At 39.7% G+C, this 17,886-nt stretch overlaps 1 protein-coding gene across 1 annotated transcript; it reads right to left on the bottom strand.

Moving 5' to 3' along the window:
• Positions 1-6,099: 6,099 nt before the first annotated feature.
• lto1 (LTO1 maturation factor of ABCE1) lies at positions 6,100-16,225 on the bottom strand. The gene is made up of 5 exons (XM_061708531.1): positions 16,144-16,225; positions 13,462-13,567; positions 10,398-10,468; positions 8,159-8,276; positions 6,100-7,276 (listed from the first exon to the last, which is right to left on the bottom strand). The coding sequence occupies exons 1-5, from the start codon at positions 16,200-16,202 to the stop codon at positions 7,205-7,207; spliced, it is 426 nt and encodes a 141-aa protein (XP_061564515.1). The 5' UTR covers positions 16,203-16,225; the 3' UTR covers positions 6,100-7,204.
• Between the last annotated feature and the right edge of the window lie 1,661 nt (positions 16,226-17,886).

Below are 17,886 nucleotides of genomic sequence, written 5' to 3'. Positions count from 1 at the left end.
CTTTGTTTTAGCGGTTAACGCCCCCCGACTCGCCTTCCCTCCCCTCAACTCGCTTCCAGCCCCGAGGTGACAGATAACATGTCTCGCGTTTTCATTATTATTGGCGGGATCCGATCTAAACGCCTGGTAACCATGGCGACGCTGTCCACCTGCCATGTGTTCCACCCATGAAACTCCTGCTTTACGTTTAAATGGTTTAGTGCAGGGGTCGGCAACCCGCGGCTCTAGAGCCGCATGCGGCTCTTTAGCGCCGCCCTAGTGGCTCCTGGAGCTTTTTCAAAAACGTTTGACCTTTTTTTTCCTTTTTTTCTTCTTTTTTTCCTTTTTTTTTTTTCTTCTTTTTTTCCTTTTTTTCTTCCTTTTTCCTCTCCTTTTTAATCTCGACATTTCGACTTTTTTCTCGAGATTGTACTTCAACATTAATCTTGACATTTCTACTTTTTTCTCGACATTTCGACTATTTTATCAAGATTGTACTTCAACATTAATCTTGACATTTTGATTTTTTTCTCAAAATTTAGACTTTTTTCTCGACCTTTCGATTTTTCTACTTTCTACTTTCTACTTCTACTATTTCTACTTTTTTCTCAAAGTGCATAATGAAAAAAAAATTCTTCCCCCAGTTATAACTAATATAAATACATACCTTCATTCTAAGGCTTATACGAGACTTTTCATTTTTTGCGGCTCCAGACATATTTGTTTTTTGTGTTTTTGGTCCAATATGGCTCTTTCAACATTTTGGGTTGCCGACCCCTGGTTTAGGGCAACCATTCAAAGTCAGGATTACTGTATATATTCTACAATTGTTAAAAACAACCTGTAGTACTCAGGACTGTGGTGAAATGCTAGTTGGACCATGGTCCAACATGTGTGGGTTCTGCAGCAGCTTATAATAATCATAAAATACTGCCCCTAGTCTATGGTTTCTTTTCTTTCCCTACGGTAATGCCAACAAGTTTTAGTGGAACAAATCTGTGGATTAGCATACAGCGCTGTATTTGAGTTTACAACAGCCTGCTGGCAGCTGAATGCAACTACACTGACAAGTTTCCATAGTTTACTTACTGTTAACCATATGGAAGTCATTGACAGAGCCGGCCCAAGGCAGAAGAGAACTAAGCGGCTGCTTAGGGCCCCGGGACCACTAGGGGGCCCCCAAGAGTAAAAAAAGAAATCGTCTTTTTATGTGTGACACATACATGATTTCAACTCTAGTTTTTGTAGTACTTTGTTGTTGCACTTAATTGTTGTTGTTCCACTTCAAATTGTTGCTGCAGTTTATTTAAAACCAAAAATAAAGCAGATAACATGTTTACAGTAAATGGTTTATAAATGATCTATGTGATTATTTAGTTTCTTTTAGTAGACCTACACTGTAGATGACACTCAGTATCACACTTAGTACTATATCACTTTAAATATTAAATCAACCCCAGGCGGCTCTTGTAGCTGAATTTGTTCCATTTCAGATTAAAAACCATAGATGGTAAAAACCTGCCAGGCTGACAGTAGGATGATGGAAACAACACTGCTGCAACTGTGACCTTTGACCTGTTGCTTCTCTGTGTGGCCAGTAGGGGCAGTTGCTGACTTAGCAAAATATTAATTGAAAGATTTTTCTGCAGGTTTGTTAATCTGTTGTTGCTTCCATGGTCTTAATCCCTGTGGATTACAATCTAACTACAACAAAAAGTTCTTACATCTAGTTTTACAAGTGTATTTAATGACAGGGAAGAACATGAAATAAGTTTATAGTGGGTGTGTGAAGGATCAATAATCAGTATTATTGGCAGTAATAGAGGGCCCCTTAGGGCCCCATGGAGGCTTGGGCCGGCCCTGGTCATTGCTGCTGCAATACAATACACTAAAATGGTTTCAGGGGCTTTCTCACATCACAAATGAACTTCTGCCATTCCTGGCTCTCTGGGTCCCCCTATGGGCGGTCTGGTGGAGGCTGGTGGCCCTCTGTTTCTCATGTAGCCCTCTGTTTCTCATGTAGCCCTCTGTTTCTCATGTAGCCCTCTGTTTCTCATGTAGCCCTCTGTTTCTCATGTAGCCCTCTGGTTCTCATGTAGCCCTCTGGTTCTCATGGAGCCCTCTGGTTCTCATGTAGCCCTCTGTTTCTCATAGTCCGGTCACTCTTCTTCCTTCTGCCTGACTTCCTCGGGTCAGCAGCCTCTGCCCAGGTGTCCACTGCTGTGTGAGCGTCCGCCATCGCTCCTGTTGCGTGATGTCAGACACTTGTCCCACCGGGACGGCAGATTACTGGGGACGATGCGTGAAGGAAGCAACTATTCCTTCAGATGATATTTAAACAGATATTTTAATGTGATCAATAATTTTTTGTGCTGCTTTAATAGCAAATAGTATAAAATAGTGAGTAAGAAAGTTCCCCAGGCCTGTAAACGTCACACCAACCCCCTGTTCTTTTGTGATCAGTGTTACAGCTTTGCTCCGTCATGCAAATGTGAATTTGAACACAAATTACAGTCGGTATCTGCCAATAGTTTATCATCCTGCACGAGAAAACAGGTAGCACTTAGCCGGAGAGCTCACTACACATGCTAAAGTTGGAGAAAAGTCCAATGACTTATGATGACAAAAGGTCTTCACAGTTTTCATGAGGTGGCAACGGCAGTCCCATGCAGAGGTGTGCTGCTGCAGGCAGGAAGGCTCTCCTGTACAGTGGCGTCAATTCAGTCAAAGCTAAGGTATGGCAAGGTTAAGAGTCACAGAACTAACTACAGTATCAATCAACATGTCCAGCAAAAACTCACAGAAGTCTGCTATGTAGCTTATCTGTGTGGTCAAGAAAATTTTACCTTTTTCGAATGCAGTCTCGCTCACATCCTGCTAACGTAACTATGAACACTTTAACAACGTGTTGATCGATTCAGTCAATGAGCCTTTCCGCAATACGTATCCGTTTTCTGCACCATGGACAGCAAGCGGCAGTTAGAGAGCAGAAAAAGCGTTTCTGACAAACGCAATTTAACTCATTCTATTCACTTCATTCACTATGTCAGTGCAACAATATCACAGGGACATGTAGTGGCTAACAGCCTCGTTAATAGCCTTACTCCTGCTTTCCCTCTGTTCCTTCTCCCTCCCCTGCCAGGGAAACATTGGACCATCACTTGCCTTCTTTTTTTGAAAGAAGAATTGCAAGGTTGGCTGCTTCCTTTTTATTTTTGTAAGTTAGTAACACTGCAGAGAGCTAAAAACGAGATTGATAGCGACCACTGCCGTCAGGGACGCTGAGAAATCACATTTCAAGATATGAGGGAGTACAAGTGTTGGGAAAGATAATACCTACTGAAATCCATCATGTTGTTCTGATTTTCATTTGTAGTTATTTTACATGTATTAAATAATATAATAATCAATACAAATAGACACAGAGTAGTTCCATAAATTCATTTAAAAAACAAACATTTACATTTTGTGAGAAATCCTGGTTCATAAACTCAGCCCAAGGCCCCGATCCGGCTGCAGGCCGGCTGAACACGCCACATCAGCAACTTACCAACAACCTAGATTCACATACCCAAACTACCCATCACGTTCTTACACTTCCCTTGTCTGCAGGTTGGATACAAAAAAAAAAACATCAATTTTTTTCCGTCTCATGTCCATTCAGACCAGCAGCACCCACAAGTTAAGAATTGCACATTAAGGTGGGATCATTTTTATTTGAGCCCTTTGAATGTAATTACGGTGCGAAAAAGCCTGAAATGAACTTTTGAACTGCAGGACTTCCACTCACAAAACAGCTGACGTATGGGTTGTACGTCTCTTTTCATTTTCCACATGCAGCTGTTATAAAATCATGAATTTTAATGGTTAAATTTGTTCTTTTTTCTCATGTCACATATTTGTATATGTGGTGGAGCCGGCTCCACCATCCCAACCTGTAGCGTCTTCCCCAACAGTCTCTGCAACAGCAACAACCGCTCAAGTCCAGGATAAAGGGGGCTCAGGTCTGATTTTTGGAGCTAGACGAGGTGTGTGGCTTCAACCTTCCCATGATGCCTCAGCTGGCCCCAGATCTGATGTTGCTAGTCGTGTTGAAAGATAAGCCACTCGCTGAGTTTTGGGTTATGTTTTGGAGTAAATTTCCACCTGTAAAACTCCAGGTTCTGCCACCACTCTCCATCAACCACACGATGTTTTGATGATACTCAGGCATGAAAGCTGAATTAGCATCAGTTTTTGAAATAGTTGTTGAGACAGTTTGACCTTTGACCAATGGACCTTTATATTTTTTAGACAGGCCCAAAACTAGGTCTAAATGAAAGCTAGGAGTGTACTATTTAAAATGCTACCAAACATGCCCCCATAACATATGAGTAAAGGTCCGAAAATGAGCACAAAACAGGATCTGCCCCCTACTGTACATATAGAGACTTATTTATCGCAGGGAGTGGATAACTTTATGTGCTGATAACTGTCATAAAGCGATAACTTAGAATGGGTTATCATACCAAAATATCATCTTTGTACCTTTTCAAAAATGTTACTAGGTTTTGCCACCTTGAGTGGAACCAAAAGGTCACATTTTGCGCTGTAGGGCCTTGTCTTCCAACAGGGGCCACGTTTTGCTCGAGGGGACGCATTTGCTCGGTTACGCATGTGCGCTACTTTGAGGAAGGGAGAAAAGAGATCTGAATGGTGAGTAATCTGGCCATGCAATGATTGACAGCACTCGACATCTGACCAATCAGAGGGCTGCGCCTGCAGCTCTTGCAGAGCTGCAGAAGGGGAGATTTCAACATGTCATTCAAAATACATCACGGAGCAATCAGGAGCAAGAGAAGAAAAAAGGCAAAACACGAGGAAACTCGTGCTTCACTTGAAGGTGGGGATGTTGTTGAAATAAAACTTTAGCACAAACACCTGAGCTGCTGCTCAGATAGGAATCTGTCTCCATCTCTGTCTAGACTGGAGATTTGTGTTTTTCAGCAGCCCTGATGAACATTTATTGAACGCCTAGTTAACGCTCTCTGCATTCACCTCTGTGGAAAAAAGAGTCGTAAAATGACCAGTTGATTATATAAGCTACAAACTTTAGCCAATATATAATAAATTGGTTATAGTTGTATATCAATTTATACTGTTAAGAAGTTTGACTATTTCTAATGAGATAAATGTGCATCTGTAAAAGGCACACGTGCGTGTTTAGCTCTGATTTCAGACCTGCGAGACCTGCTTTCAGGTTTTTGTGGGGGGTTGAGGTGGTGGAGGTAACTTTCTTTTGATGAGTAACTGATCGCTATTTGTGACTTGTTTATTTCAGTTTTAAGTTTTTTATTTATTTATTTATTATTTCAGGTTGATTTTTTTTTTAATTTCATTTGACTCATACAGTCAAACTACTTTATCTACCGTACATTTGTTATTATTGAGTGTTTGTAGCCGTCGTGGAAAACAGGCATCCAAATAAAAAATAAAAATAAAAAATCACTGGGTTTGTATGTATATTTATGTATGTGTATGCATATGTATATATACATATATGTATATATGTATATATATTAAATATAGTAATAATGCACATATATATGCCTTTGGTTTCTACCGTCATGGTATCAATCATTAATGTGTGTGCAGACAAGGTAGAGGAGAAAAAAAAAAAAAAAAAAAAAAAACAGACATCCATCATTGAGGAATCATGTCTGCTCCTCAAGTACTTTAACCCCCTTTAGTGCTTTTTCCAAGTTAAATAAACGTAATAGATTTAAATAGATCTCCATTGATCAGTTTGGATTTTAAAAAATTGACCTAAACCAAAAGAAAAGTATTAATAGGTGAAATTAAAAAGGTATGCAAAAAATGCACAACGCAGCACGTGCACATTATCAATTTTCAGGACTATAAAAAGACTAACTCACTTTACCATTAAACTTTTAATTGACCGGTAATTCTAAGTAACATGATTAGTTCAATAAAAAGTTCATGTGAGCTGTGCCAGTTTCACATGACATTAGTCTGTATACACCTAAAAAACTTCAATGAAAATACAACAATTAAGAAATAAAGAATCATTAATACAACTCATGTACAGTTTTTTTTTTTATTAAAAAAGTCCAGTTGAGCTTTAACTGGACTAGATTGTAACACGTGTACACTGATGTCCTTCATTGTGACACTTCATCACATCATATAAAAGCTGCACTTCAGTGTTCCAGTACTTTCATCTATTTACTAAAAACCTCCAAAAACACACAGCAGTCTTTAAAGCAGCCCGTCGTTGTCTTGAAATTATTCTTGCAGACTTCTTCAAGTAAAGTGACGGCATATTTGATCTCATGTCTCATCTTGATCCACGCTGAAGCCAAATCCACAACCAGATCAGACAAGCACACTGCAAAGAAAGCTTCCTTTGGTTCCTCGCCCTGACGCAACGACGTGTGCTTTCACCCGCGAATCAGCAATGATGTCAGGACCGTCTCTTACTGGAGCGGACGTGCATCAGCTCGCTGAACTGCAGCCAACATCAGTCTACGGAAGAGTATCAGGGCCATGCAGGAGAAAACATATTGGAGAGGGGAAGATATTTTTTTATTGTGCATTTCGAGAAAAAAGTCAAAATGTCGAGAAAAAAGTCTAAATTTAGTTAATAAAGTCGAAATGTCTCCATTAAATCCAGTTAGGAGTGTGAGTGACAGCTATGCAGCAGCAGCAGCAGCAGCCGTTAACTAAATAAATAACTTACATCCTTAGAGTGTAACGTTAAGGGTACGTTTCTGCAACTGCATATGTGTGATATGGGTTTCAAATCAATATCGTCATCAAATTTTGACTTTTTTCTCAACATTTTGACTTTTTTCTTGACATTTAAACTTGTTTCTCCAAGTGCATAATGAAAAAAAAATCTTCCTCCTCTAAAATATTATTTGTATTTTTCTCCTGCCTGGCCCTAATACTCTTCCGTAGCTGTCCCTCTGTTACTGTGATAAAACCCCTCTCATCTGACACACATAAAACGGGACAGTGCCTTCTCCTGATCCCGTCCTAACGGCTTCACACCGACGCAGGTTAGTAAGGTTCCCAGACTTTTAGATGCAGGACTCTCAAAGATGTCCATGGGACGGCCGCAGTAGCCGCTCACGTCCCCCCTCCGGAGTCCAACGCAGCCGTGGCTCCGGCCTGGTGGCTTCAGCCCCCGTTCTGACAGGGTCCTCCACATCACCAGCTCCACTCAGAAGGAGGTGCCCTCAGCCGTCCTGATGTAGTCCTTGAAGTCGGAGGGGACATTCAGCATGGAGCAGACCTGCGGAGCAGCAGCACAGGTTAATGATGCTGCTCAAGACTGCAGAGCTGCATAACTCACAGGAGAACACGACACCACAGTTATGGCGCTTTTCCACTAGTACCTACTCAGCCCGACTCTCCTCCACTCGATTTGGTTCTTCTCCACTAGGGGTCTAACGTGCCGAGTAGATACTTTTCTGTAACTATTCTGCCGAGGTTCTAAGCAGCTGAGTCGGTTGTATCTGACATCATCACACTACAGGCCACCGATTGGTCGGGGGGTTGGAGTCAGACGTCTGAGTCAGGAGGAGGAAATCAGAGAAAGAGACTCTGACGGCTTCTTGTTCATTTTATTCAACCAGCAACAGCAGCAAAAGTCTGTTTCATGATCCAACTCTGAGGTGCAGATGTTCATAAACCTGGTGCTGAGGAGAGAATTAAAAAGGGATCTAGACGGTGATAAGGAACGACCAGATCTACCAGGAGCTCTGTCTCTTCATAGCTGCTCACGGCTCCAGCTGACTTTTCAGCAGCGCAGAGATAAACTAAAATAAATTAGAAAGCATCGCTGCTTGAAGCTTCTCTCACTCTCATTTTATAACTTGGTATCAAACACAAGTCACAGACCCAGCAGCACATCTATCATCTCCTCCAGGTTCTACATCTTTAGTGTGGTTGTCTTCTTGGTTTAGATCACTCAATCAAATACGTCACAGCAGCTTCACTCCAACCTCCTACTTCTGATCTGGGTATTGAATTGTAGTGGAAAAGAAACTTGGCTGAGTTGAGTCGAGCCGAGTAGGTTCTAGTGGAAAAGCGCCATTATTTAAATGGTTGAGGCGACTGCTGCAGCCTGCAGGGCGGCACCCTCGGGCCACGTCTGAGACATGGAGTCACGCACCTGTCTGAACTTGGCCCGGAGCTTCTCCATGTCGTCCTGCAGCTTTGCAGACTGGGGGTCGTCCAGATCCGAGGCCCGGATCAAACCCAGGAGAGCGTCCAGGGCCTTCACACGCTTCCTGTCAACAAAAAGAGAAGAAGAAACATCAACAAAAATCACAAATAAATGTACGTTTTTAAACTCCAACTCTCAAAAGAACAGAACTCTGGGTAACGATGACCAGGACAACCCTCAACACACTAAATATCCGTCTCAGATGTTTGTAACAAACAGCCTTTTTTATTCCAGGTTGACAATTTGGCGCGGTGCAGGGAAAAGTACTGTACATGTTCTCTTGTATGGGGAATAAAGACGCTTCAAAACCACTCAGAGAGCCAGCAGGTCAGGTGACCAGCGCGTGGTGCTGCGTGCTGCTGGTAAACTGCAGGTTGGACCTCCGTCTCACCCTTTTCCATCCAGCAAAGAAAACCAGTGGGTTCCTGGCTGAGCTGCAGCGCCCTGTCAGTCATCCTGGTGTCGGGAACTGTTCCCTTCTGTCTCCAAACTAATGGCTCTTTTCCACTAGCACCTACTCAGCCCGACTCGGTTTGGTTCTTTTCCACTAGGGGTCTAATGTGCTGAGTAGATACTTTTCTGTATGTATTCTGCCGAGGTTCTAAGCTGCTGAGTCGGCTGTATCTGACATCATCACACTACAGGCCACCGATTGGTCGGGGGGTTGGAGTCAGACGTCTGAGTCAGGATGTGACATCATTGACTTTTTAAATGAATTTGGATTATATTTAAAATCTTTAAAACTAATAACTGAAACAAAAGCACAAAAAATGTATGAAGTGTTAAGACATTTTCCCACTGATTTAGAAGACTGATATCCTTACTTACCCCCTGTATGATGGACTTTGTTCTATTATTTTACTTAAATGTCATGTATTTAATTTATTTATTATTGTTTGTACCTTTTTTTCATATTATATTACTGTATAATTGTCATGGGACATTTAATCTCTATATACTTTATTCTCATGTTTACATACAGTGTCCAATCTACTGTTCCCTTTATCAACCTCGTTTCCATTACAAATGTTTTTGTATGGAATGTATATTTGCCATGTTTGTTTTACCTTTGACACGAATAAAAACCTTTGACACGAATAAAAAAAAAAAAAAAAAAAGTAAAAATTTCAAAGAACAGTGGCAGCACAGAAATAATCTGTTCCGTGGTCAAATTCCGAGGTGGAGACCTCCTTAAACCTGGTGGCTGTAAAATCTACCAGGATCTTTCTCAGTCCATGTCTGCTCACGGCTACAAACGTCACAGCAGCTTCACTCCAACCTCCTACTTCTGATCTGGGTGTTGAAAAGAAACGAGGTCAAGGCGAGTCAGGCTGAGTAGGTACTAGTGGAAAAGCAGCATTAATGTGCTGGTTCACGAGTCTAACCCCGTCTGTGTTTGATCATAGATTAGAGGTCGGCGGCGGCTTCTCCCCAGCAGCACATTTGATTCTTTTTCCCCCTCAAGGCTGAGGTATGGTTCTGCGTCACACCGACGCAGAGCACACGCCGCAGCCGTGACGCCGTGCTGAACCCTTCTGACTTCTCCGTCTCTCCATTTGGTCGCGGTGCAGTTCCCCCCCGCGGCCACTAGTTAGCGATCTTTTTCTGAATGGTTTATCCGACTTTTTCCGGTCACAGTAAATCAAAGAGATAAGGACAACTATTGTGCAAAAAACAAAAACAAAAAAAATCACATATAAACGAAGAAAAGAGCCCTGGAAGTTCACTACTGCTTCAAACCGGAAACCGGAAATGCTTCGCTTTCAAACGAACCAATCACAGCCCTCTCGGTCTGCGAGTGGACGGCGTCTCCTCGACGCGTAGTTACAATTTTCGGGAGGTACACGTCAATGACGGCGCAGGTGACGGCGTGTCCTCTGCGTCGATCCAAACCAGAACATCATTTTGACGCAGAAGCATAACTGAGCCTTCAAACGTACATGCAGTGCAGACCGCACTACATGTGGTCTCAACTCTTAACCTGCACGCCAACGCTGGCAGGAGGATTGCTCTCCCTCATGAACCTGGCATCATGCTCCCGTTACCTTTATCTAAAATGAACAACACCATCATCATAAAACAGAAAAACAACAAACTATGGAGGAAAGGCATTCAGGTCAAATAGAAGTTAGTTTGAGGGTGTGAACATGAACATTCAGTTGGAACTTGTGAATGGACACCACACCTTGATTTGTCATCGGCTTTATGCTGGAGGAGACATTTCCACGTGATGCCAAAACCATAGTAGAAGGAAATCTGCAGGAAGAGAATGTCAATGTCAATGTCAATTTTATTTATAAAGCACATTTAAAAACGACCGAGGTCGACCAAAGTGCTGTACAGCATACAAGAAAATCACTAACATACAATAAAATCACTAACATACTAAAATGATCAATAAAATAGTAATAAAAAATAGATAATAGAGAATAGACGACAAAGAACAGACACATAAAGTGCACAATCACTTCACACAGATGTGGGGAACTAATTTGTCACACACTAAAAGCCAAAGAAAATAAATAAGTTTTCAAAGAAGACTTAAAGAGAGAGACTTAAAGAGAGAGAGACAATGATTGGTGAGAGGATTCAAACCAACAGTTTCCTCAATCAAGCCACGTCCAGACGGAAGGCCAGAGTGAGTGCTTGTTATTCTGGTTACCTACTCTTATGGCACACTTAGTTTTTTATAGATTGAGGAGGAGTTAAGAGCAGTGGAAGACTGGGTAAACTGTAACAAACTGGTTTTGAAAGTATCAAAGACTAATTGTATTATATTTGGTTCATACTTTAGCATTAGGAATAACCCACAGTTACACCTTAAAATAAAACAGGGCAGTATCAAGCAGGTGCAGGAGACCAAGCTGCTGGGAATAGTCATGGATGAAAAATTGTCATGGAAATCACGTATAAACAAGATGCATAAGAATCTTGGTTGGTTAATGGTTAGTGACAGATTACTTTACTCATTATTATCATTTACATGAAACATGTCCATAACAAAGACTCCTCAGGTATTACAGCAGGATGTTCCAGCTCTGACTATCATAAATAAATCACCACATGCAACTGGAGGATATTTTGCTGCCAAATGTGATTCTAATGCTGGTGAAAGGACTGTTGTGTACAGGGCCATGTATTTTTTTCTTTCTTTTTTCTGTATTATATCAGTTGTGAAGTTCTAGACTACAAATGAAATGAAATTGTGGACTGCTTTTCAGACTTTTTGACGACCTCAGATGAACTCTTAACTAGTTTTGTTCTCATTTCACTGTCTTCATTTTGTGGAATGTCTCTGCATTTTTTTGCAGAGTATTTTTAATTTGATATTCTCTTTATCTAGTGGAAATTTATTTGGTTTGCTTTTATTATGTTATGTTTAGTACTGTATTACTTTAAAAATGTTGGCGGACCCCAGGAAGAATAGCTGCAGTCACGCTGTAGCTAATGGGGATCCTAATTAAACAATTACACAATCAAACTTAGGAAGCATAGTAGTTTGGTTTTCCGCTTCTTTGTTAACTGCATTAAGTTATTAATCATCTGGTACGTGGTTCAGGATCATTTTAAGATGTTACTTTGATCTGTTTGTTGTTTTAACTGTGATTTTAAGTGTTATAGAGGTTTATATAGAACTCTGTTTCTGTACATGCCACTTGTATCTGGAGGAGACTTGAGAAGAATTAGTGTAGATTCCTCCATTTTTGGTTTGTTTGTTTGGCTTTTGTGGATGTAGGGCCCAGATTACCAAATAAAAAGCCCACTGATGTCCACATGCCTTGTTTTCCTCATCAATTAACTATCAGAATCAGCTGCTCCAGCTTAGATTGTGGGTGTGGAGAATAAACCATCACATTAGCAGGTTATTTTACTGATTATTAGAGCAGAGGCACCTGCGGTTTACAATAACTGGGCCATATGCAACAGAGAAGTGAAGTTACAAATGATTCTCAGATTCTCTAAAATGTTGGTTTGATACAAATAAGTTTATTTGTATTAAATTTATGTTATTTGGAAATCGTAAAATGAATGAAGATGTTCAAATAGAAATTAATGATGTAATGAAAAAAGATTTTTGGGTGTCTTAATAGACCACAAGTTCACACATTAAGTATCTGTGTTCTAAGATGGCAAAGAGTATTGGAGTGCTGAGTAAATGTAGACACATCTTGAATCAAACAACACTACACAATCTGTACTGTGCTCATATTACCATATCTGATATATTGTGTTGAAATCTGGGGTAATGCTTACAAGAGCACCTTACAAAGGATATGCACATTGCAAAAAAGAGCAGTAAGGATAATAAATCATGCTGGGTATCTCCATCACACCAATCCTCTATTCCTTAAATTACAGATTTTGAAATGTATGGACCTAGTGAAAATAAGAACAGCAATAATAATGTTCAAAGCAAGAAATAATACACTGCCTGAAAACATTCAAAAAATGTTTCAAGATAAAGAAGGAAAATATTATCTAAGAGGAAAAGTACATTTTAAACAACCTTGTGTACGTACTGCTCTTAAAAGCATGTGCATATCAGTCTGTGGGGGAACTTTGTGGAATGGTCTGGATGAAGAAATCAAACGAAGCACTAACTCTATACAGTTTAAAAACACATACAAGAAAACAATTCTTGACAAATATAAAAATAAGGACCTCTAAAAAACTCAATTTACCTTCTGTATGTATTTTTTTTATTATTATTCTGTTCCTTATGTGATAAATCATATATGATACAAATGTAACTCCCTGCATTCATGGCTGGTCATGGATAATCAAAGAAGTGACTGGAAATTACATTTATGAGTTTAGGATATTGTAGGCTAGTTTGAAAATTATTATGCCTTGATCTTTGTTTATTTATTATTTTTGTTGTATTTATTTATTTTTTTGTTTGTTATTTATTTATTTTCTTATTTTAATTTTTATATTTTCTATGGCATATGATATGATATTGTGAGGAAGGGACAGAATTAAATAAGCGTTCTGCTTCCTCCTGTTCCCTCTCCAACACGTTATTTTGCTGCTGTTCTTTATTTCTGGATGAGACTGTTATGAGATTGTTTTGCTTTTTTTGATATTTTGACGCTTTAAATTTGATGGTAATTTGTTGTGGTTGGAGATAAAGCCAACAATAAACAATAAACACCACACCACGCCATAGAGAAATGAGCCTGTCCAGGACAACTGACACAGGCGTTTACATGTAAGCAGCCCGTGTTTGTGTTTCATTCTTCCGTCACCTCAGAGGAGAGCTTGGCTCCGTGAGAAGCTCCGTGTCTGCGTCCGTCCTGCAGCCCTCGTCTGGTCCCCTTCTCAAACCCCTCCTGGTAGCCCTCACCCCGGAACCTGGAACACAGACACAGCGCCACACTAACATCCATCCTTCCATGTTCTAGACCCGGGTTCTGCTCTGCAGGGTCACGGGGGTCTGGCGCACAAACGATACACTTTGGGATGGAAATGTAGAACTGCTCTGTCTGTTTTTGTGTTTTTCTCTTTTGTATGTTGCTTTACATACGACTGGGTTTTACATACTTCCATAGTAACCAGCCCCTTTATTGAGTAATGGGAGAGTACAGTGATTTAAGTGACTTTGAATGTGGTACTAGGCCTGTGTTGAAAAAAATTGATTCTCATATTAATTCCTAAAAATCGATACATATTTTCTAAAGATCGATTTTTTTTTTTCATTACATTACAGCTTTTGCAATTTTTTTTTGTTTATGGCCGAAAAAGGAATGTTTTGTTGGACACCAGAATAACATGTTTTGCCTTTAATTATGTTTAAAGGTATGAAAACATAAAAATGTTCAGTTATAATTGCATAAATTGTCTATATTTCATTATTTATATACTGTCTTGGGGTTAAAATTAGCATTAAATTCCAAAAATCCAAATTCTCAAAAATTAAAATCCGAAAAACACTGAAAATGGAAAAAATAAAAACGGAATGTGGGAAAAACTAAAACCGATTTCAGTTTGCTGCCCTGGATCTGTTCGGTAATTCTGCCATAAGATGTTTCTGAAAGCAGTTCTATCAGCATTCTGGGAGCTGATTGGTCCTTACAGCATCATTAGCTGCCAATACTTGCTGTTGAATCTCAATACTAGTATTAATATGTTGCAGAACTACAGTCATATAATTCATGCAACAGCTGAAAAAACAGACCAAGAGATGAGAGATGACGTCATGAGTTCAGAGGTCTTGTTTACAAACTGATTTATTTGTTACACACACAGCCCCGGATGTAGACAACAGGTCCTGGAAGCAGATCTAGTGATTCATAAAAGAAATGAACGAGTTTCGCGGCAATCATGTGTTATTTAGACGCTGCATCGTCTGTGTGGTAAGCCGTTTTAACATTTAATGGCTGAGTTTAACCATCCAGAACTAACATCTACAACTGCATTTTGACTAGTCGTAATTACATTGTGACTAGTCAGAATAGTCATTCAAGATGTCTATAATGTCACTTTGACTAGTCAAAACTCTAATTCAAGATATCTGTAATTACATTTTGACTAGATAGAATGGAAGGTAAAGATATCTCCTATTTGAGATATCTCTAATTAAAATTCTTTTCAAGATATTTATAACTTGATTATAGATATCTACAGGTAAATTATGACTATCCGTAATTCCAGTTTGAGATATCTACAACTTTGTTCTGACTAGTCAAAACTTAATTTAAGATATCTAAAAAAGACGATGTAGATATGTTGAATTGAGGGGAATTAAAGATATCTTGAACTGGAATTAGGACTAGTCAGAATTAAATTGTAGATATCTGAAACTGGAATTACAGCTAGTCGTAATTCAGTTGCAGATATCTGTAATTCAGTTGCAGATATCCATATTCACATTGCAAATATCTGCAACTGAATTGTAGATATCTGTAATTAGAAACCCCACACACATGAATGGCAAAAGTGACGTAATTTGTCCTGGACAGAGTGACGTTGTTGATATCTGAAATGAAGAAGAATGTAATTGTAGATATCTGTAATTAGAAACCCCATTAACATGAATGGCAAAGTGACTTCATTTGTCCTGGACAGAGTGACGTTGTGGATATCTGAAATGAAGAAGAATGTAATTGTAGATATCTGAAATGCTCTTTTTGACTGGGAAGAACTGAATTGTGGATATCTGCAACACATATCCAGTCTAGCTGTTAAATATTAAAACGGGAAGCAACCAGAACATGTGCATCTATCCTGACTCGTGCTCACTTTAAAAACCTCATGTTGTACATTTTTGCTTGCTTGTGTTGTAAATTTTTTCTCTTTTCATTATATATGTGCTCTTATATTGTATTGCACCGATCACCACAACAAATTCCTTGTGTGTGTTTAACAATTTTGGCAATAAACTTTTTTCTGATTCTGATTCTGATGGCTGGAGGATTCTGTCACTCGTTTATAAAGCAGCTTTAAACTGATTTAATAACCTAACATTTGTATCCTTGTTGAAGATCAATATCATATGAGCTGTACAATACTGTGATCAGTTAAACCATCTATCCTTCACGAGGGAAACTATGAAACCACACGATCACTTGTGTCTTCTGTAAAGAGGGAACATGGCATGAACCAGAACAACCTCTGGAAACACAAAAACGCAAACTAAACGAGAACTATTCAGTAGACTAGAACCCACAACAAGACAGACACGCCAAACGTCCAGAGAGATGTAGCAGTGAGTTTGTTCCGCTGATCTAAAGCCTGTTGTTGAACCAAAACAAAGGGAAGGGGGGAGCTCTCTGCGCATGCGCGGCTCACATCTGGCAGCACCTCATCACCACCATCACACCACCTCACTGAAACGACGTTACTAACGTGTATTTCGGCGCTGCGCCAAACCTACAAACATTTCTACCTCTCGATGATAATCTACCCCGCTAAACACCCGGAAAACGCACCTCTCATCCGCCAGCAGAATGCTGTCAAACAGGTCCTCTGATCCGCGTCCTGCTGCCATGTCTGTCCGCGTTCTTCTTCTGGCGGAGACAACAGCGGGAGTGAGCGGCAGCGCCCCCTGCTGGACTCCACTGGTGACACCGACAGCGCCCCCTGCTGGACACCGTGGTGGTGACACCAGCGTGTGTGAGCGCCAGCAACCCTTATCATAATAATTTAAATATTAACAAAAAAAATTAGATGGATACAGGACTGTCTCAGAAAATTAGAATATTGTGATAAAGTTATTTATTTTCTGTAATGCAATTAAATAAACAAAAATGTCATACATTCTGGATTCATTACAAATCAACTGAAATATTCCAAGCCTTTTATTATTTTAATATTGCTGATTATGGTTTACAGTTTAAGATTAAGATTCCCAGAATATTCAAATTTTTTGAGATAGGATATTTGAGTTTTCTTAAGCTGTAAGCCATGATCAGCAATCATGGCATTACAGAAAATAAATAACTTTATCACAATATTCAAATTTTCTGTGACAGTCCTGTATGTATCTAATTTTTTTGTAGATAGATAGAGTCACAAACCGGGCCGCACGGCCATGACAAAGAGGGAGACGCAACACAAGGAAAGCCAATCAAAAATGTTTATTAAATAATACCAAATAATAAACCTAAAAGAAGAACCTTAATTAAGTATGGCGTGTGTAGTCAGTAGATCAGTGGTGTAAGTGAGTGCATGCGGGAAACAATGTGGGTGTATGTGTGCAAGGTGTAAAACTAAAGCAAACCCAAACCACAAACAAAATGCTGCATCAGGGATGAGAGAGAGGGGAGAAGTGAGCAGCCAGAGCTTTTTAAAGGCTCATTGAGCACAGGTGCTGCCACTTCTCTGATGACCCTCAGCCCCGCCCACTGCTACCTGCAAGGGAGAAGACCAGCCACAAGGCAGGAAGGCAAAGAGGGTCGTCAGAGAAGTGGCAGCACCTGTGCTCAATGAGCCTTTAAAAAGCTCTGGCTGATAAGAAAAGAGGTAAAATAATAAAAAGCACAGGTTGTTAAAAAGTAAGGGCAGTAGAGTACAGCAGGTACATCTCATCCTTAAAATGGCAAGAATTATGTTTCTATACGGTCAAAACGTACAAAGACCGGGTCAAATACAGTATTACAAAAGTAATCTGTAACAATTTGTACAGTGAATTAAACCAATTTGACAATTCTATGCCACAATGCCTGTTTCCAGGTCTTATACTACTATAATGTTAACTACTGAGAGCAGTACAGTGTTGTATTTTTTTACCCAAGGCAGCCGCTGGTGCTATTTTCGTTGGGAGAATATGCAGAAAGTATTAATACAGCAAGACTAAAGGGCTCTTTTATGTGATTATTATTTATTTTATTCATATGTCATATGTTTTATTATGGAATATGTTTAATCCTTCACCAACGCTAGGATACACTGAGTGATATTTGCTACTTTGGTTTCTGTCTTGGTTTCTTTTATTTTTTTCATGAAGAGAAGATGTTTCAAATGGATATGCTTTTTTTTATTAGAGCAGCAGATGAGGAGAAAGGAGGCTTTAATTCTTTTTTAAATTAGACCAAGGGTATCTAAAACATACTAAATCATTATAAAACACTCAATAGTTGTACAAAAACTTTGGATTTTGTGGGAAATCTGCACAGATTGATTGAAATCCTGGCACTATAACAGCAGGGGGAAGTGTAGGACAAGTGGACCGA

This window comes from Cololabis saira, chromosome 2 (assembly GCF_033807715.1).
Source record: "Cololabis saira isolate AMF1-May2022 chromosome 2, fColSai1.1, whole genome shotgun sequence".
NCBI classification, from domain to species: Eukaryota; Metazoa; Chordata; class Actinopteri; order Beloniformes; family Belonidae; genus Cololabis; species Cololabis saira.
Note: the sequence above shows the minus strand (reverse complement) of the source record. Positions and strands in the feature narration are given on the sequence as shown.